The sequence below is a fragment of the Melopsittacus undulatus genome, chromosome 18 (genome assembly GCF_012275295.1).
Source record: "Melopsittacus undulatus isolate bMelUnd1 chromosome 18, bMelUnd1.mat.Z, whole genome shotgun sequence".
Classification (NCBI taxonomy): domain Eukaryota; kingdom Metazoa; phylum Chordata; class Aves; order Psittaciformes; family Psittaculidae; genus Melopsittacus; species Melopsittacus undulatus.
Window position 1 is genome coordinate 4,513,854 of NC_047544.1, and position 27,420 is coordinate 4,541,273.

At 56.6% G+C, this 27,420-nt stretch overlaps 1 protein-coding gene across 6 annotated transcripts in view; it reads left to right on the top strand.

The window, feature by feature from the left end:
- PEBP4 (phosphatidylethanolamine binding protein 4) overlaps positions 1-27,265 on the top strand; it is a 66,522-nt gene extending 39,257 nt beyond the window's left edge. For all 6 annotated transcript variants that reach the window (XM_034070484.1, XM_034070481.1, XM_034070486.1 and 3 more), the window contains 3 exons: positions 21,542-21,587; positions 22,710-22,826; positions 26,879-27,265. In XM_034070484.1, the coding sequence (XP_033926375.1) occupies positions 21,542-21,587; positions 22,710-22,826; positions 26,879-26,970 (255 nt within the window). In that variant the 3' untranslated portion in view covers positions 26,971-27,265. The remainder of the gene's footprint in view (positions 1-21,541; positions 21,588-22,709; positions 22,827-26,878) is intronic.
- The last annotated feature ends 155 nt before the right edge of the window (positions 27,266-27,420 follow it).

The following is a 27,420-nucleotide window of genomic DNA, read 5'->3' on the forward strand; positions in this document are numbered from 1 at the left end:
CCAAACCCCCTGAAAAGCTGCCACTAAGCAGCTCCCCCTGGGATGCTGCGAGCGCTGAAAGCACATGGGGGGATGTACAATGGCTCTGCTGTGTCTCGGGAATGGCAGTGGGGATGGGGCTCCATCGCTGGGACTGAGCACACCTTTGCTTGCTGCAGCCTGTTTGGAAGGAGGAGGAAAGCCCCATCCATCCTGACCTTGAGCACATCCAGGGGTGGAGAAGCTGTGGCTGCCCCATCCCTGGCAGTGCTCAAGGCCAGGCTGGATGCAGGGGCTTGGAGCAGCTGCTCCAGTGGAAGGTGTCCCTGCCCATGGCAGAACGGGATGAGCTTTAAGGTCCCTTCCAGTCCAAACCATTCCCGGGTTCCATGATTCTATGGTTGGAATGGCTGCAAAAAGGTTCCTGTAACCAGTGAACTGCTCACGGCCTTTCCACCCAGCCCAGCCCCATCCCCATCCCATAGATCCTTTTGGCTTTTTCCCCCTTGCCATTGCATGCGGATGAATTCAAGGTGAAGCTGCAGTGCTGAAGCATTCAGCACCCAGAAACCCATTGGGTTTGGGGGTTATTTGGGATGCTGCACTCACTGGGAGCTGCCCCATGAATCGGTCCCTCTGCCTTCATCTCTGCAGCAGGTACAGTCATCACGCAGATGGGAATTAAGGTTTTTCCCTTGGTGCTTCTATTTCATTCAACATGCAAAGGTTAATAATTTGTCACAATTCAATATTGCTGAGGTTACAAACACGCTCGCTGCTGTTTAGTTAAACGATGGTTTGTTAATTAGCTGCTCTTAATGAGGAGAGAAGGAATCAGATAAAACACACCAAAACCAAAGGGGATATTTGGTGGATTAATTCTGGTTTCTAGCTGAGTTGCTCCTGGCTCCATCCCAAGCCACGGAGCAGGTATCAGTGTGCTGAGGTGCATCATGGCACGGCTCAGCCCGGTCTGATGCTCTGCCTCATTGCCTCTCACTCATCACAGGTCCCCAGAATGACTTTTCTGGCTCTTCCCTGCTGCTCTGTCCCTCCAGCTCAGCTCCCTGCTTGTTAATCTAAGGTGGTTGAAGAGAGAAATAAGACTTAGCTCAAGAGCAAAGTTGTGCTGATGCAATGAGGAGTTTGGGGCAGTTTCACCCATCCCCATCAGCCAGAGCCGGGCTTTGATTTCACTGCTGACCCCATGAGAACACTTTGCTCCCGTTGCTGCTGTATCCCGGCCGCCCCGGGGGTATTTCATGTATAATCTATGGCATGAGCCCGGGGATGGGATTTCTCTTGTCTGTATCCTCTGTAAGCATCCAGGGAACGGCCGGAGGAGAGCGTCGGCTCCGTGCGCTCGCCAGGTCTACCTTGCGGAAGAGACGCTCATCAGTGATTAATCGGGCATGTGTGGCTGTGTGGGAGCGAGTTGTGTTGGAGGAGGGAACTCCTACAGCACCCCGGTCATGAATCATTTGAAAGGCAAATTTGTGCAGTTACCAAGGGAACGGAAGAAAGGAAGGGACTTCCCTTGCCGAAATGACTCGCGCTCTGATGCGGCTGAGAAAATCGCTCCCAAAAAAAAAGAAAAAGGATTAAAAAAATAAAAAAAAGGGAAAATAAAAAAAACGCATCCCCGGCTCGAAGCTGTGACTAAGCAGCACAAGTTATGTAAAGTGCTCGCTGGGAAGTGCAGGGGAGGGACAGCACATCCTGCCGCTGCCCACGGTGGTGGCGGGGGGCGGCTGCCGGCCCCCATCTCGCCTCCTTTGGGAGTGGGGGCGATGTCGCGGTGCTGGGCTGCTCCGTGCGGTGCTCAGGTGGATGCTGAGCAAGGCTGGTCCCCGTCCTTGGTGCCCCTCTTGGAATGGGGCATCGTTATCAGGCTGGGAGCAGGCACCTGCATCCCAACCTCTGCATCACCCTCGGCCCCAAGGAGTTGGTGCCGCAGGACAAATGTCCTTGTTCCAGCCAGTTTTGGGGTGCTCTTGAGGATGTGTGCCCCACATCACCATCAGCTGAATGGGAGTGTGGAGCTGGGCTGTTTCCATAAGGAACAGGAGGCTGCAGGAAGTGATGCCGCAAACTTCACAGTAGGGCTCGTGGTGATGCTCTCGTCAGCAGGAGATCCAGCACATCCCTGCCAGGGCCGGGGCTGGGCTCATGGCTGAGGGTGGGATCCTCTGCTCTGCTTCCTATGGGAGCTCAAGCAAGGGCCACATACTCAGTTTGGGGCTCAGCATCTAAACTTAATGCTGCTCATCCAGACTGAGGGATGCTCATCCAATCTGAGGGATGCTCATCCAAAGGGCATGTTCACACTGGAGGCACCAACTGCACCTCTGTGACAAGGGGATGCACAAGGGACCTTAAACCCTCAGAAACCAGTTTCCCTCTGCACACGTGGCTGCGTGAGGAGCAGCAGCACAGCCCTGCCGGGATCGGCAGCAGCATCTCCGTGGAGCCCCAGCCACGCCGGGAAGATGCTTGGGAACATTCCAGCTTCCGCTCGGGAGCCCGGCAGGGAGCTGCAAGATCTCCCGAAAAGGGAATGCAGAGGCAGCTGCACGGTGAAGGAAAACCCTCTCCCTGCCCTCCCCTGGTGCCACAGACAAGCGGTGTCTGAGCGATTAGTCACCGCTCGCGCCGAGGCTTCCCTCCTCCACAGCAGAGCCTGTCCCCCCACACAGGCAAGCCAGCTGAATGCTGAAGTGGAGTTCCTCACACCTACCCGGGTGTAGCCTTAAACGAAGTGACAGTGCCATCAAAGCTCTCGAGTCAGGCCCCGGGAGCTGCGGGTTGCTATGGAGCCTCTGGCTTCTGAGTGGGAAAGGAAGGGGAAGCCAAACTACAGAGCGCTATAGGTTGTAATCCCAGTGCCAAACCTTGCGATGCTGCTGGTGGTCTGGGTGGAGAGGTGCAGGGATTGGCCTGGGGGTCTGTGCCTTGGTGGAGCCCCAAAAGGTGGTTTCTGCCCCATAAATGTGACAGCACAGCCAAAGGTTTGGTAGTGGATGAGAAACCCTGTGAGGCTCCTGTATCCTGTGTATGGGGAGGGGGGAGAAAAGCTCGTCCCTGCATCCCATGTGTGGGGAGAGCCCAGCAAAACTCATCCCTGCATCTATGTGGGGAGGAGATAAGAAAGTCAGTGTGGCAGGAGCATCCCATAGGATCCAGCCAAGGCTTTTTGCTCCCATGCTCCAAAAGATGCTTGAGCTCAACTTTCAGATGTCTTAAAATGAAGTGAGTGGGTACCGGGAGGTGAGTGCCCAAGAGTGCCCATCGCTGGGGGGGGCAGGAGGTTTGCCTTCCCTTGGGAGAGGAAAATTACGGCTTCATTCCCGTCAGGAGCAGCTTCTTCTCCCCAAAGGCTCCGTGCGGGAGGGAAGCAGGATATCATTTGTGGTTGCATGAAAAACTCGTCTTATTTTGTTTGCTTATTCTCGTCGCTTCAGGTTCTATTTAAAATTTGGGTGTTCTGAGATGGAAACTTGTTTCCAAAGGGCAAAAACGCGTCAGGTTCCAGAAAATGGTGAAATGAGCTCGATGGGGGATGCTTGTTTTTGTACAGTTGGAAATAGTTGTCCCCCAAATCCCCCTGGATTGATGCTGTGGCCATTGCAGGATCCAGCCCATCCTGCCCTCACTCTGCTGCTGCACAAAGGAGCATCCTTTGTACCAAAATGCCATTTTTCCACCCCAGTCTGTTGACCAGGTGTGACACGGGTGCATTCCCATGGGATCTGCAGCCGTGCTGGGGCTCCTCATACCCGACCCCAAACACGTGTGTGGGCAGAGGCGATCGTTGGAGCCCCATCGATCCCATCCGCCCCTAACCCATCAAAAGGGCCCTGTGTCGATCGAGCATCGGCTCTCCCAACAGGCTTAAAAAGATCATCTCCAAGTGAGGGCTTTTAGTTCCCAGTGATTAATTAGTGCATCGCAAATGACTCGGAAAGGAGGTGGCAGGTAAATGCGAGAGCAATTAAAGCTGCAGCACCCGCACCCCTCCGACCCCTCTCTGGCTGCATCGACCGCGCTGCGCAGCCTCTGGGGAAGGGATGGGGGGAGCTGAGCTGGGATCGCATCCCATTGGCATTGGGAAAGAACAGCTTTTCCCAGCTTGGGATGTGCTCCTGCCTCTCTGGATGGGCCCAGCCAACCGGCTCGCTTCTCCCCTGCAAAATGAGATGGGTTTATTCCCTGCTGTTTGTGAACGAGGGCCGGAACAAGGTAGGAGAGTGAGGAAAACCCTCCGCTGGCTTCCCTTGATGAACTGAGCTAATTTCTCTCTTAATGGTTAGCTACTGAGCTGAATGTGAGGCTTTCCTCCTGCACAGCAAACCCTCTCCCACACACAGACAAATAGGCTGAATATTTAATTGGAATTCCTCACACCTACAGGGTAAAGCCTTGTCAGTAGAAATATAGCCCATCGCCAGCTGGCATCCCCGCACGCCACCCACCTGATCTCTTAAAAAGAAATCCCTCCCTGTCCTCCCCCCTTCTCAACACACCCACAGGCTCCCCCCATCCCCGACCACAGGAGGATGTTCCCCTCTTGATGCTGCCCCCAACTTCCTGGGATGTCCTCTCAGGGATAGGGAGGCAGTGGGAGGATGCTTGGGAAGCGCCTGTCCCAGTGATGCTCATTGAGGAGGCACAGCCCTCGCTGGACCAGCCCGGGTGTAGGTGCCATGGTGACAGTGGGGACCTCGCCGTGGTCCCAGGGTGGTGGCAAGGGACCAGGAGCACCAGAGGGCACTGCCGGTCTGTGTGCCTGCATCCTGCCCTGCCGGTACCCAAGTGATGAAAGGCTGGGTGAAGCATTGCCCAATGCTGCAGTGTTGAGTGCTGCTGCTGTGCTGATGGGGATGCGGGAGCTGAATCCCTGCCTGTGAGGTGTCTCCATCCCAGTGGGAAGCAGTTGGGCTGGGATGCTGGGCTCTCCCTTGTGGCTGTGGGTGCTGGTAATTCATGCCAGGGGAATCTCCCAGTTCAGGTATTTTAGGGATGGCTGAAGCCGTCAGCTCATACGGGATCATAGTCCCATTTTGGGATGTGCCTGCTTGACCATCCTGACTTGGGATGACCACAGGGATCACTGAGTTGGCACCAGGGATGTCGGCAGCTGGTGTTAATGCTCCTGCCTTCCCTTCCTCTTCCCACTTCTTCCCAGGGGTCTGCAAGAGCCCTTCCTTCCTGCATCCCAGCAAAAGGCCTCATCCCAAGGGATGCAGAGTGCCCACAGGGGAGGAGGAGAAGGGCAACAGCAGGTCCTGAGCCCCGTGAGCTGGGGCAATGCCTGCAGTGCTGCTGGGCTCTGCCAGCAAGGGCCCCATTTGTATCCCCTCACCCCCCAGTACCTTCATTTGGGTTTGCACAGATCTGCTCTCTTTGCCCTTTCTCCTTCACTCCTCCTCGTACCTCTCCCATCCCAGGTTTCAACCCCCCCCTCCATCCCCAGCAGGACCTGCCACCATCTGCGGATTTCTTTCCCTTTCCTGCCTTTTTTTCCTTCTTTTTTATGAAGTTTCCCCATGTCTTTGTCTTAAGGAGCCAGGTTAAATATTCCGTAATCAGTGTAATAATACACCTGGACCCGCTCGCGAGATATCTGCCTTTTGTACTGCGACAGGACATTAATAGTAATTATTCTGCTTTGTAATTGGAGCTTTAAATACTAATTCAAACAGCCAGAGGAAAACCAATTAGTGCTAATTTATCTCTATGTGTTTTGGAGAGCCTGTGTCTGTCATACTGTGAAGAAATAGGTTGGTAATTAGTACAGTTGGGTGGTAGATAGAAGTAATTATCAGATTCTTTCATGTTCTTTAAAGGAGGAAAAAAAAGCATCTAAAGGCTGCATGCCTCTTCCTTCCCGAGGAAGTCTGCACCTCGAAGGCAGGCAGAGCATGGTCCCAGCCAGCTCCGGGCTTGGCTTGCATGAGGCTCCAGGCTGGACCTTGTGGGTACCATGTGCTATGTGATGAGTGGCACAACCAGAGCATCCAAGGCCTCTTGTGCCGGGTTTAGCTTGGGCAGGGCTGGTGCAGTGTCCTTGGAGGTGGCGAGTGGGTCTGGTGCTGCAGGGAATGGGATGGGAATGCCGCTGGCAAAGGGGTGACAGGCAGGAGGAGCTGCGTGGCCACAGGAATGCTCCCCATGACACGCTGGGTATGGATTGCACTGTAACTGAGTTTGAACCGTACCCTCTTGTCTGAGCTGTACAGGTGTGTTTGTGCCAGACCCTATGCATCTGAGCCATACCATGTGTCCTGGAGCCATCATTTATGTCTTTGAACCCTTTGCTGTTTGAGCTGTACCCTGAGTCTTTGAGCCATACCCTATGTGTTTGAGGTATACACTATACATCTGAGCCTACTCCATGCATTTGAGCTGTACCCTGTGTGTATGGATCCTACCCTATGTATCTGAGCCGTACCCTATGTGTCTGAGCCACAGTTTACGTGTTTGAGCCATACCTCGTGCATTGGACCCAAACCGGATGCGTTTGGGCCATATCCCATATTTCTGGATCCTACCCTATGCATTTGAGCCATACTTTGTGTGTTTGAGCCACAACCTATACATTTGTCCCTTACCCTGTGTGCCTGAACCAAAACCTATGCATTCAGATCCTACCTTCTGAAACTGAATATGAATCCTATCATGTGCTTTTGATCCATATCCCATGATTATGGAATCCATTCCGTGAATATGAGCCAGACCTTGTGCATTTGTGCTGTACCCTATGCATCTGGGGGGAGCATTGGTCCCGTTGTCCCTGTTGCCATCATCTCCTGGTGCTCCCCCTTTGCTGCCCAGGAGGAAGCAGCAGGTTCCTCGAGGACACTGAGCTCTGCCACATGTTCCTTTTTGTTTCCCATCTCATTGGATAAGAGGATCTCGAGGTTTTCTATGCAGGGAGGATTTGGTTCATGGCTACTTCAATCTCTCCCACTCCACTCTGTGCTATAAGGAGTACATAATACACGGAGCGGTTGTTAACCCCATGAGGATGTTGGGCCGAGGCAGACCAGGGGTGCAGCAGGATCTGCAGGAATCCATTGACGGCCCATTCTGTGTTTCCTTTCCTCTTTAAAGAACCCAGTGGAGTTACCTTGGTAATAACAAAGTGCAGGATTCCAGGAGGGAGGGAGCAGATCCTGATTTGGATCACACGGATTTCTCCTCCTTCCCTCCTCTCCCCTTTTATTCCTGCCAATTTCTAATTCTTGTTTGGGGGTTGTAGGGGAAGAAAGAAAATTATCAGCAAATGCTAATGATGGGGGAAAAAAAAACCACCTTTTTTTTCCAAGGGAGGGGAGAAAATGCCATTGGAAGTCTTGTATCCGAAGAGCTGCCAGGGGGCACAGTGTATCAAAGGGAATATAATACACCCAGGTTAAAACTAATGATTGCCATATAATTAGATGTGAAGCATTGTGCTATAAATGTGTATTCTTCGGCGTGCTGTGATTTTACTGTAAAGGGGAGAGAGAGGGAGCGCGCGAGAGAAAGAAAGACAGAAAAACACAGAACCCAGCAACATACTATAAAAAGCACTGTTGACTTTTCTGCTGTTTAGTATTCCTTGCCCGTACTCCCCCGGGAGTATGTAATTAGTGCTTTATGAAGAGTGCATTTAAAGCAGTTTAATATTCACCTCATTCAGTCTGAAACAATGTGATCACTGCTTAGACAAATCACTGCTCCTTACTGACATCCTCTGTCAGTACATTACCTCTGAAAAGACCTTTCAAGAGGCTTGGATGTTAATTAGTTGTCTATCATGTATAAACAGAGCAGTGAGCAGAAGGGCTGCACCAGGCCAAGGCACACAGGGAAATACTGGAGATAGGGGGTTCTTCTTTCCCTCCCCCTGTAAGGAACATTCCCGGCTCCCTTGCTGGCGCTCGGCAGAGCTCTGTGTGGCCTGGACTGGAGCCTGGGTTTCCCTGCTGCTGGGCGCCCTCCAGGGAATGCTGACCCTGCGGCTCTGCAGGGAGCTGCTGCCGCAGCCCGGCTGCTCCATGGAGCATCCGCTGCTCCGGATGGGCACCTGCTGAGCTGCCCTGCTGACCCCAGACTGTGAGCATCCCAGCCTGCAACCCTGTCCACATCCCAGCCCTGCATCCCAGCCTGCAACCCAGTCCACATCCCAACCCGGCATCCCAGCCCAGCATCCCAGCCCTGCATCCCAGCATGCACCCCAGCCCGCATCTCAGCCCGCAACCCAATCCACATCCCAGCCCTGCATCCCAGCCCACATCCCAGCCCGCATCCCAGCCCGCAATCCAATCCACATCCCAGCCCTGCATCCCAGCTCTGCATCCCAGCACTACATCCCAACCTACACCCTAACCCTGATCGCAGCCCTGTATCCTGGCCCTCCATCCCAACCCCACATCCCAGTGTTACACCCCAGCCCTGTCTCTGTCCTGTATGCCATTCGACATCCCACAGGTGCCCTTCCAAGCAGACAGGGCCACGCAGCTGAATTCCCCTTGGCTCTTACGTCCCACATTGCCACTCCCTTTGGAAGCATTTGTTGATGTTCTGGTACTTTCCGGAAGCACCAGCTTCATGGCCAAGCTGCTCAGCTGGACAGAGTAGGGCTTCTCCAGCCTCCCACAGTTGAGGGTATTCCCAGCAGGACATGGGCATGGCAATGCCGCAGGCACCAGCCAGTGCAGGAAGGTGCTTTAATCCCAGCACTGACACCAGTTTAGTGACTGAACGCGCTGAACGAGTGCTTCTGCACCTATAAAATGTGGTTCCTGACACCCACCCACTTCCCTAACATGCTTGGGAATGAATGGATGGGAAATACTATGGGAAAGGGAAGTATTGCTGTGTCAAATGGAGTTCAGCTTAGCACAGTGGCTTTACCCGTGCGAAGCCCCATGGGTGTGCTCTTGCTGTTGATAAACAGGGGAGATTTAGGTGGGATATAAGGCAGAAGTTCTCCCTGCCAGTCCAGGTAAAGGGTCTGGCAGATGATGGAGCCCTCACCCTGCCTGACCCGGCTTTATCTCAGGGATCCAGCAGACTGGGGTCAGCACCAGCCCCACTGTGCATCATCATTCCTCATCCAGCCTCATGCCTGCAGGATGCTCCCATGCTGTCTGTGGGCTTTCCCAGGGCAGCTTGTCCCCCATACGCATCCCTGCATCCCCAGTGTCCCCCTGACCACCCTCACTGGATGCAGGGTGGGTGCAAGGCACCATCCCCAGAGATGGTCCTGGCTCTGCTCATGATTCCTCAAACCCAGTCTCCATGGGAATGGAGGGCCAGGAGCCTCAGGAATCCGATTACCAGGCTCCATCTGGCAGCACCCTTTGCTCACAAGCCAAATCCAGCAAATCCAACACTTCCTGTGGCCGGGGCAGCCGCTTGCTCCCCATGGAGGTGTTTAAGGGGCAGGCGAGGTCCAACGCTGTCCTTTCCCTTTGCCAAGCAGCAGACATGGACCATTGCTGCTGGGAGCAACAGCCAAGGCTTGAAACCATGGGGGTTGTGGTGAGAGTCTCCTGCACCCCATGGCCATGGGGCTTGTGCCATAGTGGGATGCACTGAGCATCCCATGGGACACTTCCCAAGCCTCCCTCCCTTGCCTGGCCATGGAGCAGCAGCTCCACACCCTCCGGCTTGGGGTTTTTCCCCCTTTTCCACCAGTTTGTTTCCCTGGTTCTCTTAGTCACGAAGGTGAGGCCCTGACAGAGACACAGACATCAAAAACAAGAGGTGATGAAATGCAGCAATCATTAAGTTGCAGTAAATCACTGGGCCCCAGTGGCTCAGTGCCAGCGCACTGGGGAAACTGGAGCACGAAGGAGCTGAGGTATTATTAATAATCACCAGTGCCCTCGTGAACAACAACCTATTTTGCACCTCTCTGTACCAAAGGAGTGGGAAGGGAGCAGCCGGTCATAGGGACCAGGGTGGGGAGAGGACCATGAGCATGAGGGATGGAGCAGGGATGGGATCCTGTGGATTCCTCTGTGCTGGCTCTGCTGTGCGAGTCCCAGTATCCATGGGCATGAGGTACCCAACACAAGAGGGACATGGAGCTGCTGGAGTGGGTCCAGAGCTGGATGAGCTTTAAGCTCCCATCCAGCATAAACCATTCCATGATTCTGTGACCGGATCCGTCCCTGGCTCTGTCCAGGCTGTGCTGCAGCAGCCCAGGGCCAGAGCAAGTCTGCTCCCGCAGCATCCTCCACGCAACCCCGAGCCTTGCGCAAGGGCAGCTTTATCCTCCTGCCATCAGGGCTCATCCTCACACCAGGCTGCAAGCGAGAGCTCCCATTCCCAGTGTGTGGGAGAGCCGGGTAGCCCCGGGCTGGGCATTGCACAGCTCCTGCACCCCTGCTTGCAGGCTGTTTGCACCACGCTGATGTGCAACACCTGATGGGCAGGTGATAGCGGGGCAGCACGCAGCCAGCTTAGCTCCAGCTCTGCGGGGTGTTTGGGACATGTTCTGCTTGCTTGTGACAGACTTTCACCCTTTAAGGCTCTAGGGAAGGTGCTCTGGATGCTCAGGATTTGCTGCCTTTGCTGCTCTGCAGCTCTCTGGGTCTCACCTCAGTTATGTGCTATAAGGACCAAGGGAAGCCCTGCAGCATCCATCACTGGTGGAAGGGATGCTCCAGCTCCCACGCGCTTTCCTGGGTACCACTGTGCTTTGTGGAGGCAGAAAAGAGACCCTAATGCAAAGACTCCTCCTGCAGTCTATGGCTTCACCCTGCATGGCTCATGTTAGCATCTGGTCACACTTGGCTCCGTCTCTGGGCAGGCTCTTTGCAGGGTTTGTGTTGATTTTGGCTGCCACGTGGCCATGGGCAAAGCCTGGGCACCAGCTTCCATCACCGTTCCCACCGGCACGTGTTTCATGTGGGAACCATCCCAACCTGGTCAAAATCCTCCCTGGCGGGGTAAACCCAGTGGTGTCGACACTGGGGAGAGCTGTAAATCTAATGTCTTTGTAAAACCTTTAAGCCTCTGTCTGCAACACACAGGTAAACCTTTAATTCCCTGACAATGCAGAGCTCACTCCCAGCTAAATCCCTAATTCCCGTGCTCCGGAGCCCATGGATTCGGCTCTCTGCAGCCCAGGTGGTGAGCAGCATTGGCTGCAGCATCCACACTCTTTGGGTATGGTCCTAAAATAGCTGTGTCCCAGGATCTGGAGCTTTTACTCAGTTGATTGAAATCCTTGGAATGCCTTTTCCATCTCTTCTAAATGGGAATAATGGCAGTTCCTGCATCCCTGCAGTGCCCTGAGGTTGCAGCATGCAAGGAAGGAGCCATCCAAACACAGTGTCCCAGTGCCAGGCCAGCTCTCCCATCCTCTGAACTGGCTGACATGTGACAGTTTGGGATGAGCCCATTCCCTGCTCCAGTGGGTGCTCGTGAACCATCACCAGCATCCTATGAAGGACTTTACCCCCTGAGCCAGCCTGATCCATAGGGAAAGGGAGAGACCCAGGCAGCACGGAGCAGGCAGCAGGGACTCGAGTGAGCCTGACGGGTTTGGGAGCTCATCAACACGATGATGACAGCCCTGGAGATTGCTCCATGCGGGTCCCAGCCACTGGGAGAACATTTCCCAACCTGGAGAAACCTGTAGGAACGACCACCCTCTCTTAAGCAATTTTCCTGACTCAAGATCCCATCCCAAGTCAGGGGAGATGGATCTCGGCTGCCTGTTACAAAACATCTCCATCCAAACAGGTTTTCCCATGGATCCCTCTTCCAGAGATGGTTTTTTCCCCTCTTTTTATAGGGTGACTGTGGGTGCTGTTGGCTCTTCAGGAGGGTATTTGGTGCTGGCTGCTGCATTGACATGGTTTGGCTTTCCTTGGTGAATGAGGCCACCCATGGCATCAAGCACAGATTAGCCCACATCCCACCCTTTATAGGACTTTCCTAAGGAAAAGGGGAAGGGAATGCCTCCTCTGGGAAGTCGGAGAGGGAGAGGGACCATCCAGCAGTGCCGAGGGATGCTCAGCCCTTTAGTGTATTAGTGGCCTAAATATTGACCTGGAGCAAATCCAGAGGACAATTCCACATTCACCTCTTCTGGAATCACAACAGATTCCTGCGGGGTCAATATTAGATCACAGATGAATACTATAGTTATTATAGATGAGTAAAGGGTTGCTGGTGGTCCTGGTGGGCTCCAACCCCTCCATAACATACCCTCTATGGCCCTGGAAACATGTATCCTGACCCAAAACCCCTGCAGTGGCTCCCAGGCTGTGCAGGGCCCTTAGAGGTGCCCATTGGGGCTGCCCCTGTGCCCACACTGCAGTGTCCCCAGCACAGGGGCTGGGGAGGGAAGGGTTACACAGCCCCATCTGCTCCTCTCCCCATTACACAAGGGCGGGTTTGGAGTTTACTACCAGTTTCAGACAATGAAGGTGTGTCTGCGCTCTGTGCCTGCTTTGCCCGCTGTGTAGGCGTCGGGTTCAGCACCGTCTTGTCAACACTTGAATATGTTGAGCATCACTCACGGGGCATTCTGTAAGAAACCTATTAAGTTAATTGCTGAGGCTGGTGTGTGTGTGTGTGTGTGAGAGCTTCTCCTCTGAACACTTGGCTCTCTTCCTTGCAAGACACTGCTGATGCAAGCCCCGGCCTCTTGGGGTGATGACATCTTGTCTGCTGCTCTAACTGGTCCAGGGCTCATTGTGCTGCCTGTAGGACCCGCACGATGGACAGACATGCTTCAGCTCTTGCTGGTGGCCCTGGGAATAGGCTGGGGAGGGGTTATGGTGTTGATCAGTCCTAAATGAGTGGGGTTTCAACCCAAACCAGGCTCTGCTGTGTGGGGCAACTTGAGCATCCCTGTAGGCAATCACAGCTCTTGCACTTAGCTTCTATCATCCTTGCTGCTCAATGTGGGTACATGGGAACATGCAGTTTTATGGAGTCATAGAATCCTGGGATGGTTTGGGCTGGAAGGGGCCTTAAATCTCCTCCCATTCTAACCCCCTGCCATGGGCAGGGACACCTTCCATTGGAGCAGGTTGCTCCAAGCCCCGTCCAAACTTTGACCCCTTGGTTCAGGAAAAGGGCTGGGAAGGGACCTCTCGGTCTTTATATTTGCACTGCCACCCACAAGAGACCCAAAATAACCAGGGCTGGAGGTGGGGAGCTATTCCTGTTGGGGCTGGGGGGGCTGCCCTGGCCCTGGTGGCAGGAAAGCATGGTTCATGCAAGGAGATGGAGCAGGAACAGCCTCCAGCAGCCCCTATGGGCATCCCTGGGGGGACACCCACTCTGCTTCTCCTCTTCCTGATCTCCCCATGCCTCTGCATCCCCTGGACAAGGAGCCAGGCGCCTGAGCCCCATCCCAAGCCAGAGCAGGGCTGTTTGGGGGATGATCCCCATGTCCTCACGCAGCCAGGCTGAAGCGGGGCCCCCACAGCCCTCAGCACCCCCAAAATAACCCAAACCCATCCGTTTGCCCTCACTGGAACCCAAGGCAGGGCACAAACAGCCCCCGGCGCTTGCACGCGCCCCAGGTAGGGCAGCTCAGCCCCCTCCTTCCCGCATCGGGAGCATCCCACGGGAGCCCGGATCCGGTGGACTTTTATGGAAGAAAGGGAAGTCCATGGCACAGCCGGAGCAGCTTTGGCAGCCGCAGCACTGCCGGGTTAACCCCTCATCCTCGGGATGGGTGATGCCAAACTGCTCCCTGCATCATTCCAGCCCCCAGGCAGCTGCTGGGGTGCAGGTTTGGTTGGGGGGGGGTTGTCAGCAGCCCTGGTGTGGGTCTGCCTTGTGACGAGAGCTATGGGATGCTCAGCAGCCAAAAACGCCGGCGAGAAGGCGCGTTTGGCTCCTTCCCATCATTTAAATCAATGCAAAGGACTCACGAGCATCCCAAAGCTCTCATCCTTCAAGAATCCCCCCTCCTTTCCCGAGCAAAAGAACAAGCAGGATGGAAGCAGGGGGGGAAGAGCTCGCGCTGCTCCAGAGAGGGATGTTTCCTGTTGGAGTTTCTCCCGTCCCAGGGGCAGCTCTGGACTCTCCCTCCGTGTGCTGCCAATTCCCGATGTCAGGAAGCAGCCTGGGGGGGGGGGGGGGGGGACAACGGCGAGGCCGAGCCCACGGCAGCCGGATGCGCTGGCGGGGGCCAGGCAGCACATTCCCCTCCCAGCAAATCCCGGATGGGGACTGCTCCATCAGATGCTAAGGGGAGGCTATGGCCAAAGGAAGGGGAGAGACAGAAGTTAAAGAGCAAAACCAACCTCCCCCCCCCAGCCCCATGCTACTTCCCCCCCCCCAGCCCCATGCTCCTTCCCCCCCAGCCCCATGCTCCTTCCCCCCCCCAGCCCCATGCTCCTTCCCCCCCCAGCCCCATGCTCCTTCCCCGGCTCCCATCAGATTAGAGAAGCCGAAATAGCCAAATTGGCCCAGAGCAGGAGCAGGGCTGGCACGCGCGGGCTTTGATCCACCCCCGTGCCTGGGAAGGTGCTGGGATGGGGATCAGACACCCCAGGGAGGAGGAATTTGCAGGGGAGGTTTGTGGTGTGTGTGCCCCGAGGTGCCCCCCAGCCCTGCGTGGCTGCCGGGGGGGATGCAGCATCCCCATTGTGTGCAGCATCCCCATTGCGCACAGCATCCCTCCCTGGTGCTCATTGTTGGGTACCACCAGCCTCAACCCCCCCAGGATTTCAATCCCAGCCATTGCTGATGCTTCGGTGTGGACCAGGCTTTTGCGGCATCACATCAGGGCTTGGAGCAGCCTGGTCTAGTGGAAGGTGTCCCTGCCTGTGGCAGGGGACTGGAACTGGATGAGCCTTGAAGTCCCAACCCAAACCATCCCATGATGCCTATGATCACCAGTGCAAAAACCTGCTCTGAAATGCAGGAGCACTCCAGAGATGCTGCTTTTGGGCAGGCTGGCTGGAAAACAGGAGGTTGTTCAGTGTTCCTTGCGGCACAATAGGAGGTGACTGGGCTGCATTGTCTTCCTGAAGGGAAACCACTGCTTGTCCCATGCACCGAGCATCACCAGCCGTGCTCTGCCCTCCTCTCCATCCCTTCCCTTTGGAGTAGATTGAAGCTCAGAGCATCTCTGCCAGCCTGGTTATGCCTCACGAAGGGATGTGCTGCTCACACAGGAGAGGTTGAGGCCCACGTGCCCCACAGACGTGTTTATGGCTGTTTACTATGGCTTGGGCAGTCCTTGTTGGTGCTTTGCAACCACCAAAGCAAACCTATTCCCATCCCCAAAGGCAAAGCAGGCGGCAGAGCCTCCCCACAGGCACATCCTCACGGCTGTCCCCAGGGCTTGGTTTCAGTGCAGGCTCCGCTCTCATCCTCACGGAATCAGGCTGCAGGCCTTTAAATGACTGAATTAGGCAAAATTTGGTGTTTCTCCAAGAATCCTCCGGAAATCTGCTGCTGGAAAAGCAAGCTCATCTTAAAGCTACACGCACGCAAACAAGTTTTCCACCCTCCAGAACTGCAGAGACTTGGGATGGAAAAGACCTTTTCAGTCCTACCCAGCCCTTTTTCTGGCCAGTTCAAGCTTGTTCTCTGTGTTGGAATCTCGAGGCCTTTACTCACAGCTTTGAGACCTCTCATGGTTCACCTTTCTCTGGAGGTTTTGTGGTGTTCCCCATCAGAACTGGGGGTGATGGGGGTGCCCCAATGAGTGCCGGGGGTATTGAGTGGCCTGCTGCTTCCATGGGGTGAATATAGGGAGATCCTGGTGGATCTCCTGGAGAAGAACCAGGCAAAGTGTGGAGCACATTGGGATGCAGGGAAAATCGGTGTTGCCAGTGGCATGTTCAAGCAGTGAGGTGTAAACCTGCCCTTCCCCTTCATCCCCCCACACCGGAGCCATCCTCAGACCTTCCTCCTCCTCCGAACCCAGCTCCACTTCCCACACCAGCATCCGCTGTTATCCCACCGGCACCGAGGGGACAGGGGATGCTCATGGGAGGTCCTGGTTGGATCCTGTGTGGGATGAAGCCCCCCACAGCCCTCCCCTCGGCGGGCAGCAGGGTCAGGTTGACTCATCTGGCAACCAGCTCCTCCATGAGCTCGCCTGCATTGCAACACCACCGGGATATTAAACCCAGGCAGCCACGGAGCTCAGCATCCATGCGGCTTCCTAACACACCCCTGGGGCTGCTATCAACATCCCTGCTCCGAGCAATCCCAGCTGCCCTTATCATCCCAGGGGCTGGGGGACGGGGGCAACCACGCAAGGATGCGATTGCAGCGCTCCCATAAGGGTCCTTTGGGGTGCTGGAGGTTGCAGCCTCCCCACTGCATGTGCCTGGTGCTGCTCCAGCTTCCAGCCGCTGCAAGCAGGAGCAAGGCAGAGCGGAGCCGGCATCAGTCAGGACTTGCACAGCCCTCTCCAGGAGCTGGTTTAAATGAGCTTTTAGTCAAACAGGGCAATTTTCTCACTTAAGCAAACCCTGATGCTTCTCCAGCAGGGATCCTGGAGGGAAAGGGGCAGCAGGAAACCTCCTTCACGCTGTTCCTTGGCAAACCCACCACCCTCAGCTCCCACATCCATCACTTCCAGTGTCCTGGCAAAGCCACATCTCTGCTGCCAGGCCCCCATCTGAGGATGGAGCCCAGCATCCTGCATCCCGTTTCCCCCATTCCCAACCTCATAGCACAGGTACTTCAATAAAACACATGAAACCTCCTCCTTTCTCAACAGAAGGGGTTTGGCTGAGGTTTCCAAACCATCTGGGTGTCATCACAGCCTCCACCCCGCAGGCATGGACCCCTCACCTAGATCCATAAGGAAAGGTGCAGATAGGCACCGTGTGTGCCAGCAACGCCTAAGCCAGGCAGGAATCTGTCGCTCACTGGAAATCCACCCAGCAGAGCCTCCCTCTTTTGAAATGGGATATTCTGGCACTGGAAACACCATCCTTGGACTTCCAGGAGGGAGCAGGAGCCTGGGCTCTGCATCATGCAGCTCCTCAGTGCTTCAGGTTATTAAATGCAGCTTTTTGGCCCTGCTGCTTCCACGTTCCTAGATTAAAAACCTCGCAAAGAGCCCAACACGGAGGTGATTTAGGTTTATTTTGCTTACTTAATAACCCTGTAGCCCGTCCTTCCCTGAGGCATTAGGGTGTATCAGACAAGTCATTGAAATTACAACCGTGCCTGATATTTATTCTTTAATATATTTTTATGGGAGCCTTCCCCATTTATAGCAATCCAGCAGAAAGCCAGACCACACCAAGGAGCTGTAAGCACTGCCTGATAATCCTCAGGGTGAAGGGCTGGGGATGCTGACCCCAGGAAGCTGGAGCCTCGGAGCCGTGTTGGATTGGTCACGTTCCAGCCTGGCCACTGTCTCCTGCTCCAGCCTGATCCCAAGGGTGGGAATGGGACCCCTCGGGCTCAATGGAGCCTCAGTTCATGTTTGAGGATGGAGCTGTGTAGAGCATCAGCATTGTATTTGTGCAGCAGCATCTATGTGGTGGGGGCTGCCTGGTGAGGAGTGGGGTCCTGGCAGGATGCTGCTGTTAAAAACACCCAATTCCAATGCTTGTCACTCCATGGACAGGCAGATCCAGGAGCTGGGGAGTACCAACCCCTCAGGTTCACCCACTGAGGCCCTGGCTCTGCCGCAGAGAGAAGAGAAATGCACCTTTTCCACTATTTCTGTGCCTGTGTGTAGCTCGGATGTAGTTCATCCAACTTCCATGCACAGACTGACAGCGGATGAGCCAAAGAGCACCAGGAATGGGAGAAATCCATGAGAGTTAAAGGGAATCAAAGTCCTGGGCTCGAGCTATGGGTAATTTGGGGTTTGCAGCTAGGCAATGGCACATATCTGGCTCAGCAGGACACGATGCTGAGAGGAGCAGGAGGCTCTGGAGCACTGGATCAGTCTCTTACTATTAATCACTTGCACGCATGGAAAGCAAAGTGTCCAGGCCATTAGGAGATAGGCTGGAAGCACGGGATATCTGTGTTCCAGTGGGATGCTGGGAGCATCCCTGCCTCCAGTCCAGGGCTGCATCTCCAGCTGAGCCAGGGGAGTTAAACTGAGTCATCTCCAGGATCCAGGAACTGGGACTGTGGTGAAGCACCAGCAGGCTGAGGATAACATCTGGGATTGGGAAAGCTGGTCTGGTTCCAGTGGGAAAGGGGAGGTTTCTCTGGATGGGGCTTTTATTCCATCCACTCCTTCCATGTCTTTCTCTGTCGTTTTCTATTTCTACTAATTCCTTTCCAATGGGAAGAACACAACCATTCAATGGCATCAGATTGGCATAAAGGGATGTGACATTCAGAATAAAAGCAGGATTTGCATGGAAGGGGCTGACAATCTCCTTTGGGCTTGATGGTGATTGGAAAAGCAAGGGAGACCCTGGCAGAGAGAGGGTCGGAGCAGGATGGTCGGGTCCATCCCATGCCCCAACACAGGGATCAGCATGGAAACGAGCTCACATGTGAACAGCAGCTGGAAACCCTGGGAAAGGCTGGAGTTTGGGAGTGCTGGGAGCCGGCCGGGCCCTTCCCTGCTCTCTCCATGCAGAACTAATTGGAGGGAGAGTTTCTCTTGGACCAGGTTTTCCCTCACATGCTTTCTGTTGGGAAGCAGGATGAGCCTGAATGTGCCGGGGAGCTGGGGTAGGAGCAGAGCTGGGTTGGGTGGACAGGAGGCAGAGTGTGCACATTCCCCTGCAAGGACACGGTTGAACAGATCCAGACTGAAGGCATCTTATTCCTTTACTGCACATTCCAGGCCATGCTCTGCTCGCAGGAGGCTGGATTGCCATCCCGGCAGCTCTGCCCTTCCCGGGATGCTCTGAGAACCAACACATAAACCCTGACCTCATTAGAAAGATCACAGAAAGAGGGAAAAGCAAATGTGGGCTCCTGACTGTGCTGGCTTTGAAGCTGCCTTCCCCCTGTCAGGCCTGTGTGCAGCGCAGGAGGAGCCCTGTTTGTTTGGGGATTAACTTCCCCACTTGGCTAATTGCTGGTTAATCACATCAGCACCTCGTCTGCTCCTGTGGGATGCAGCTCCCAGCATCCCGATGCCTCCCATGGGGTCCTGGGATGCACAGGTCCTGGCTGGGGTGTGCTCACAGGCAGGCAGCAGCAGCCCAGCCCCGCTCTGCTGCTGGGTCCCATCCGTCATCTGTTTGTCCTGGTCCCCTGCCAGTGATTGTGCCGATTCCCACACCCACTTTCCATAACCCTCCATCCTCGCCCGGGCGCATCGCTGGTGCTCTCGCCACCCAACCCTTTCCCCTCCTCTCCGATGGGATCAGACACGTTCTGGAGAGGGGGAAGAAAGGAAAGGAGGGGAAAGGGGAAAAAAAAGGAAGATCAAGAGGCAAACAGAATGTGACTCATTGCTTTATTCGTGTATTTGTGTTTATTTATCCCCTCCGCACTGTGAGGTGCTGGCCGCAGAGAGCTGCAGTGCCCGGCTTGGCAAAGTGGTGTTGGGAATGGGGTGGGAATCGTTTCCTTCACTGTTTTAGCCAGGGGATGAGCGCAGAGAGGAGCTCCTGGCACACAGACTGTGTGGCACTGACTTTTAAGGTTGTCCAGGTCTCGGCGTGAGCATCCCGCCTGCATCCTGCGCCCCACCGGCACAGCATGGACCGGAGGGTGGAAATATCTAATTCCACCTCCTACACTGTGTCCTCGGCAGGGGAAAGAGAAAGAGAAGATAAAAGGCTGGGAAGCCCAAATGGTGTCATTAGGAACTATTAATGCTCTCATAAAAGGGCATTAATAAACACGGCAGCTCATCAGCGTCCATTAGCTCCGCTCCTGGCAGGGATCTTCGGGATGAGATGCTCCCCTTGCCCTCACTGCTGCTTCAGCACAGGGGCAAGGGGCTGGAACGGGGGGTTTATTCCTCCCTACCAGCTGCAGATCCCTCTCATTCCGGGTGGGAACCAGAAGGAGCAAGCAGGGCTTTGCTCCCATCCTGCAGCCAGCAGCTGGTGCCCACTGTGTGCAGCCTCACCTCCACAAGAGCTGTTTACTACCAAACAGAACGAGGCAGGTTTGAAGTGCTCATCCCCAACTTTCTCCCTCCCGCCCTCTTCCTGTTCTCCTCTCTTAAAAGGAGCTTTATCCTTTGACTCTCCCATCCCCGCGGCAAGGCAGAACCCACTGCCTCTCGGGGCGAGCAGGCAGCCCACATCAGCAGGCAGGAAAACAGGGAGGAGGCCCAGCCTCTCCCGATAAGCCCATGGCGAAGCCAGGAATAGCAGCAAGGTCCCCGCACGGGAGCAGCCCAACCAGGAGCAGGGAAAAGCCTCAGTCCCTGCCTTTGAAGAGCAGGGGGCTGGCAGCCGGCCCGGCCGCATGGAGAGCTTGGGGCGTGCATTGAGCTTCCCCTGCCAGCCCGGAGCAGCACAGCTGGGTAGAGCAGATGTGCACATCTGGATGGAGGAGGGATGCAGAGCGGGCTGGCACCAGTGGAGGGGCTGGTGAATGCATTGGGCACATCTGGGCAGGTTGTGCTCGCACATCTGGGCACACTGAGCAGGGGGAGAGCAGCCCCATGGCCTCACGTCCCCCCTGGCACACCCTGGGGTGCTTCTCCTTTGGCTTTTCCTCCTCCTGTGAACCAAAGCACCCAAACCTGCCAAGTCACTGCCCAAACTCTTAGTCACTGTCTCACTCCCATTGGGATACTCTTGGCTCTGGCTGCCAAAGTGGCCAGGGCCAGCCACAGGGAGCCGATATCCAAGGACCACTTGGCTTCCCACTGGCCTCAGGAGGCTGTCACCATTGGTGACTCCATGCAGAGCAGGTTTCTTGTTGGGGAAAGCAGAGTTTGGATCCCAGTGATCCCAAACCACACTCCCCATGTGCCAGTTATCTGCTGCATCTCCCTTTTCGGGGTAAGACATCCCAGGGCAGGTTGGGACGGAGGAGCCCTGGCAGGGCACATGTGTGGGCAGGACTGGAATAACGGGTGCCATAGGAGAGGATTTGGGAGCACTGGGGGGGCCGGCTGGGAATAGCACATCAGGTCAGGGGTGAGGTGTGTGCAGGGATGGGATGTGGCCAGAGGTCTTGCCATTGCCTCCTTGCCATTAATCGCATTCCAGTGGGATGCTCGGTGGTCTCGGCAGAGCCACCCTCCTGCAGGGAAGCATCCAGGGCAGGGATGGGGATCCAAGCACACCGGGTGATGGGGCTCCAGGCAGGAGTTTTGGTTGAGAGCAGAAGCACCGCGATGGAGCAGAGCTTTGCCATGGGGATGCTGGTGCAAATCACCACCCTCCACTGCCAGCCCCTTCCCACCCGGCATCATTCACCCTTCCCAACACCAGGGTGGACCATGCCAGGACACCATGCAGGGCACCTCTACATCCCAAATGGACACAGAGAGACCCCCGTGTGCTCCTTCCCATAGTGACCCCTGCAAGGAAAACAGCCAAGATGTGGGAAGCCAAATCCCTGGGTAGCAGCCAGGGGATGGCGGGGGGGGTAGGGTTAGGGTTAGGGTCCTAACCTCCGTGTCCTTCTCCTGGGGGTCCTGTAGCATCTCCCCCCTTTCTCCTTGTCCTTTCAGGGTGCGAATCTGAGGACTGGGGACATCAAAGGGCACGTGCTGACTGGTGAGTGCAGACCCCAATGGGGGACGGGGGCTGCTGCTGGAAGCTGGGATGAGGAGGGGCCAGAGCTGGCCGCGACAGGACATGAGGGGGGACCTGAGGGGCTCCCATGGGCACTGTCTGAAACAGGAGCTGCTTTTTCTCCTCTCTTTCTCAAAGCAGAAGTGGTTTAGGAGCTCCCGGTGCTTGGAAGGGCTCCAAAGCAGTGCAGAGAGGGGGGGATGCAAACAACAAGAGAAACACGAGATAAAAGTGGGTGAATCCCAACATCTTCTGTGATGTTGTACGAACACTTTGAGTTCGAAACAAGCCAGACATGGAGTTTACAACCCGAGGGAATGAGGCTGTGGGTGACCGATGCCGGAGGAGCTTCAGCTGCTTGTCCCTTGGCACCGGGTCCTCCCATCCTCAGTGCAGGGCAAGGGGCTGCACCAGGGGGGTGTTAATGGGAGAACTTTTAAAGTCAAGCCCCATCCCTGGCAGTGTTCAAGGCCAGGTTGGACACAGGGGTCCCTGTCTGTGGCAGGGGTTGGAGCTGGAGGAGCTTTAAGGTCCCTTCCAATGCAAACCAGGCTGGGATTCCATGATGCCGTGTGCTGCTCGCTCCTGCTTCAGCTGCCTGAGAGCAGCGAGAGGAGGCATCAACCCCACACTGCCCGCACCTGAGAACCGCTGCTCCCAGCACAGGAGCACTTCAAGCACAGCTAGGCCCCAGTTCCCATGTGGCAGCAGCAGGATGAGGGGTGCTGGCCATGCTCCAGCAGGGTGCTGGGGGGGGATGACCTTCACCCCCAGCAGATCCCTGCAACCCAGGGGAGGATGCGCCCAGCACGGTGAGGATGAGGAGGGGTACGGCAGGGATGGGAAGGGTGATGGAGCACAGAGGTGAGGAGCACCTGGGGCTCTCAGGGTGCAAGAGGAGGAGAGGCTGTGGCTGGAGCTGGGTTAGTTCAGGAAAGGGAAACTGGAGCTGGCCCCTAGCAGAGGGGGGATCCAGGATCTTGCCCATCAGACACCCAGGCTGCCCAGTGTTTTCTGCCTCCTGGTGCTGGGTGGGAGAGCAGATCCCAGCCTGCAGGGCTGCAGTGTGCAGAGGATGCTCAGCCCTTATCTTTGCACCCCCAGATTACGTCCGTCCCACGCCACCTCCCCGCAGTGGGTACCACCGGTACCAGCTCCTCCTGCACGAGCAGCCAGCACATGAGGCCATCACCCTGAGCCCTGAGGAGCGCATCTCACTGGGTAAGGAGCAGCCATGACTCAGCCCTGGTCCTGCACCACATCCCAAAGGGGCTTATCCAGGGGAATGGGCAATGCCACAGGTTAGAGCATTCCCAAAGTGCGATGCTGGGGATGCTCATTTGGTACAAAGGGTTTCAAATCCTTATATGGGACGTGGTTGGTGTGTTAAGTCCTTGGCATCAAGGGCTGGTAACGGCCTGGCTAGCGGGATCGGGAGCAAGGAGAGATCTCGTGGGCTGTGAATTCCATCCAGTCCTTGCTGGAACCTCTTCCCCCCTGCGCCATGGGAGTTTCATCACCTCGGAGGGCACAGATAAGGATCAGACCTGGAGATGGTTTAGCAAGGGATTGCTCAAACCCGGCTGACACAACGAGCACCAACTCCCAGCTCCCTCCACCCCAGCACAGGGCTGCTGCCTCCCTCAGTGCGCACGGCAAGGATGGAGGCAAGAGCCTGAGACTGCCCAGGCCAGGTCTCTTCCCAGGGCACCAGCCCTGAAAGCAGCCTCAGGATGGGATTTGGGTGTCTCGAGGGTTTTAAATGGATCCATCCTCAAGGACCACACTGGGACAAACACCATTGAGCCACTGGCACATCCAGACCCTGTGCAGCAAAGGGGAAAGGATGAAATGCCTTTGGTAGCACATGAAAACAAGGGGGATGCTGACTGTGACCCCAACAGACCACGGGTGAGGAGCTCATCCAGCTCCTCCACAGCTCTGACCCAATCCTGTCCTGCGGTACAAGAGATGCATCCTGCATCCCTGTACTGCGCATTGCCAGCTCCGTGCCATGCATCCCTCCCTCCGGCTGCCTTCCCACTGCCGGGGACACCCGGAGCTCCATGAGGGTGTTCCTGCCGCCGCTCAGCCCCCAGGCTGAGGCAGGAACGGTGCTGGGAGCAGTGGGACCGCAGCAGGGACCGGAGTGTGCCCAGCGGGAGGGCAGGAGCTCAGCAAGAGGCCGCAGCCTCCAGAAGAGGGCACTAAACCAGGCCCTGCCCGTTGGAGCCCTCTCCTGCTCCTCGGGAAGCTCCATGGGGAGCGGTGACGGAGCTGGGGAAGGGAACCGGAGCCTCTGCTCCGCAGTGAGGATGGCTCCGTGCTGGCCCCGGTGCCCACCCTGCCATGGGGATGGGGATGGCACCATCGGGTGCTGTGCCCGAGGTCACCCCAGCGAGGGGACAGGGGTGAAGTGGGTGCTCACAGCAGAGGGTTCCCCAGAGCATCTCTTGAGCAGAGGGATTGGGTTCATCAGGGAGAATCCCAACGCCTGCTCCTTCTGATCAACCCCTGAACCTCCCTCCAGTGGCCTCAGGCAAAGAACCCTCTTGGAGCCTCAGTTTCTCCATCGCTGCCTGATTCACTCTGTGCTCTGGTTGTGTCACTGAGCACCAGCTCCATGCCCCCTTGGCACTCGATGCAGAGCCAGGGTTACCGGGTGCAGGATGAGGGCTCGTGGTCTGCAGGATGCCAGAGGGAAACCCCGGCCATGGGGGTGTTGGGACCGTGCACAGCCCGTGGGAGGCTGCTCCTTGGCCACCTCCTGCCTTTCCCTTGTGGGAACTGTAATTAGCACGAGCTCAGGAGGATTAATTGCACGCGATGAGCGGTGCTGCTCCTCCCTCCCTGCTGTGTCCCAGCACTGGATGCCCACCAGCCCTGGGAACATGGGGAGATGCTCCCCAGCATTCCCAAACCTCCTCCTGCTCCGGAAAGGTGTTTTACAGCCGGGAATGGCCTTTGCCTCCCAGAGATGTGGGGAAGCAGAGAGTCCTTTGGGAAGCAGAGAATCCTTTGGGCACCAGGCGCTGGGGATGAGCCCGGCCCGCAGCCCTTCCCACGGCTCCATCCCTCTCCATCACATCGGGGCTGCAGCATTGACTCATGAGCAGACCTTGTGCGCCTCCGATCCACCCAGCTGGAAAATCGGGTTGGACTGGGCCCTATGGGGAGGGAAAGGCTGCGGCAGGGATGGGAGGAAGCGAAGGGCTGTGGGGAGCACCCGCTCCCAGTCCCCCAGTGTCAGCTAATGGTGGCCGAGCAGCCGGTGGCCTCCCGCCTACCTCTGCTGGGACATCATTAATCTCTGCAGGAAAGCATCAGGGCTCCTCTCAGCCCTGCTGATGAGGCTGATAAATTATGGCTGGCAATGCTGTGGGTGCGTGGGGGGGGACACTGCTTGTTCTGGGGGTGAAACAGCCCCATGCACCCATTGCCTGAGGGCAGAGGGGCCCTGAGCTCCCCAAGCCCTGCAGCAACCTCCTGCCTCGGTTTCCCCACTTGGTGCTCAAGAATCAGGGTGTCAGTGGGTGCTCCTCTTCCTCCAGTGGGTGCTCAGGTAAGAGCCGAGCACGATGATAAAATCCACTGGGAAATGAGCTCAAAAACGGACCAAGCTATGGATGCAACATTGCTTTGATGGGAATGGTGACACCGAGAGCTCCATGGTCCTGGTGACCCAGCCCCCAGTGCTGTGGATGGCTGGCAGAGGGATGTCACCCTGTGCCAGGGATGCAGGATGCAGGACACCCGGTTTGAGGATGCACCCAAGGCGATGGAGCTGGCGTGGGGTCCCCAGGGCTGGTACCCACGGGTGCATCACCCGGGGCTTCCCCTGGGGCCCGTCCCTGCAGCCTGGGTGCGCTGGCAGGGAGGAAAGTAGGTCAGGAAAAACCCCAGCCCCACACGCAGCACCGAGAGCCGGAGCTGTGCCTGCAGCCCTGTGGCAGCTCTGCCTCCCCTTTCATCCACAGCCCCCCGAGCCTCACCCACACCAGGGACAGCCTCGTCCTGCTCTCATCCCGGTCCCAGCGGCACCGGATGCTCCCTCTGCGGCTGTCCCAGTGCTTTGAAACCCAGCGGATGAAAGGCTGGGGGTGCAGAGGGAGCATCCCCCCCCCGGGACCCCTTCCCCTGGTGCTGCGCTCATCAGCATCCCCCGAGGTGGAGGGGATGGGGGATGGATGGAGACCCCGAAGCGAGCGGCTCCCTCCTTGCCAGGGCTGTCATGGGGGGATGGATGTGTCTGTGGGACACCGTGGCCATCACCGTGGCCATCACTGTGGCCATCACCATGGCCATGGCCTGGCTCAGCAGTGGTGCTGCAAACCCAAAGCCCCCTCAGGGTCCTTTGTGGGGGCATCTCCCCCACCTTGGGCTTGGGATGCAGCAATGAGCCAAAGCTGATGGAAACGTGGCTCCGTGCCCCCGCTGGTGACCCCAGTGTGGCCCATTGGGATGTCCTTGCCCTCAGCTTGGTTTGGGTCCTCAATGGGTGTCAGTGATGATGTGGGGACATCAGAACCCCCCCCAGCCACATGCAACTGATGCACCTCAACATCTCCTCCAAACGGGATGCAGGAACCAGCCTGAGCATCCTGGGATCTCCTTCCCAAGCACTGGAGCATCTCCTGGGCCACATCCTGTTCCAGCTGAGGAGGTTGCACAGCACAGAGCCAGCACCAGGAGCATCTGTAGAGCCCATCAGGGGCTTTTTGGCTATGAAGTGCCTCAGTGCTGGAGGCAGGGGGCACACGGGGGGAGCTGGGCTCTGCTGGTACCCAGACCCCCTCTCCCCATGCGGATGAGGCAGCAGCTCGGGTTTTGCTCAGCACTTTGCAAGAGCAAAGGGGATGCTTTGCTCCGGCTGGGGCCTGATGTGGGTGCAGATAAGGGCTGCCAGGCTGCAGCTGACATGAAAGAGGTGCCAGGAAGAGGAGAGCAGGGAGGAGGCTCTCACACAGACACCAGACCCCTTGCCCCTGCCCTGCACCATGCAGCGGCTCCCATCCAGGCTCCCAGCACCACAAGTGGCAGCGTGGGCCTGTTGTCTCTCCCATGTATTCCCAAGCATCCTAAGGTGGGTTTGTGGGAAGCCATGGGAAGGTCTGCTCCAAAGTGGGGACCCAAGAGGAGCCAACACCATTTACCCCCAGGGATGCCCATGGCTCCTGCCCTCCTTCCCCTCTTGCTCTGTGTGCATCCAGCCCCACAGCATCCCCTGCTCTGCCTGTCTCCATCCCTGCTCACTCCTGCCCCTCTCTCCTCAGGTTCCTGGGCGATGGAGAGCTTCGTGAAGCAGTTCCGGCTGGGAACACCGGTGGCCTCCACACAATTCCTCACCAAAAACCACCAGGATTAGCTCTGCCCTTTGTGCCCTTCCCTGTGCAGCTGCATCCCGGAGCCACATCTGGGACTCACCAAGGATGCGCCCACCCTTCTCCCAGCCCCTCCGCTTCCCAAACCCAGGAGAGCCTCCTCATCCCCTCTGAAGGTCACATCCCATCCGTGTCCTGGCTCCCTGGGTGTCCCGGGAAGGCTGCATCCCCCTCTCCCAACACCCCATTTCTGGCCTGACCCCCAGCATGTCCCTCCTGCCCCTTGGGGGTCTTACACCTTAATGCCTGCAGCTTCCAGAATAAACCATGAGTGGATGGCGTGCATGGGGCCATGTGGGGACCCCTGTGGGCAGTGAGCATGGGGTGGTGCTGGGCCAGCACTGGGACAGACTGGGAGAGCTGGGCTGGGGCAGCCTGGAGAAGAGAAGGCTCCTGAAGGGGAGGCCTTAGAGCAGCTCCAGTGCCTGAAGGGG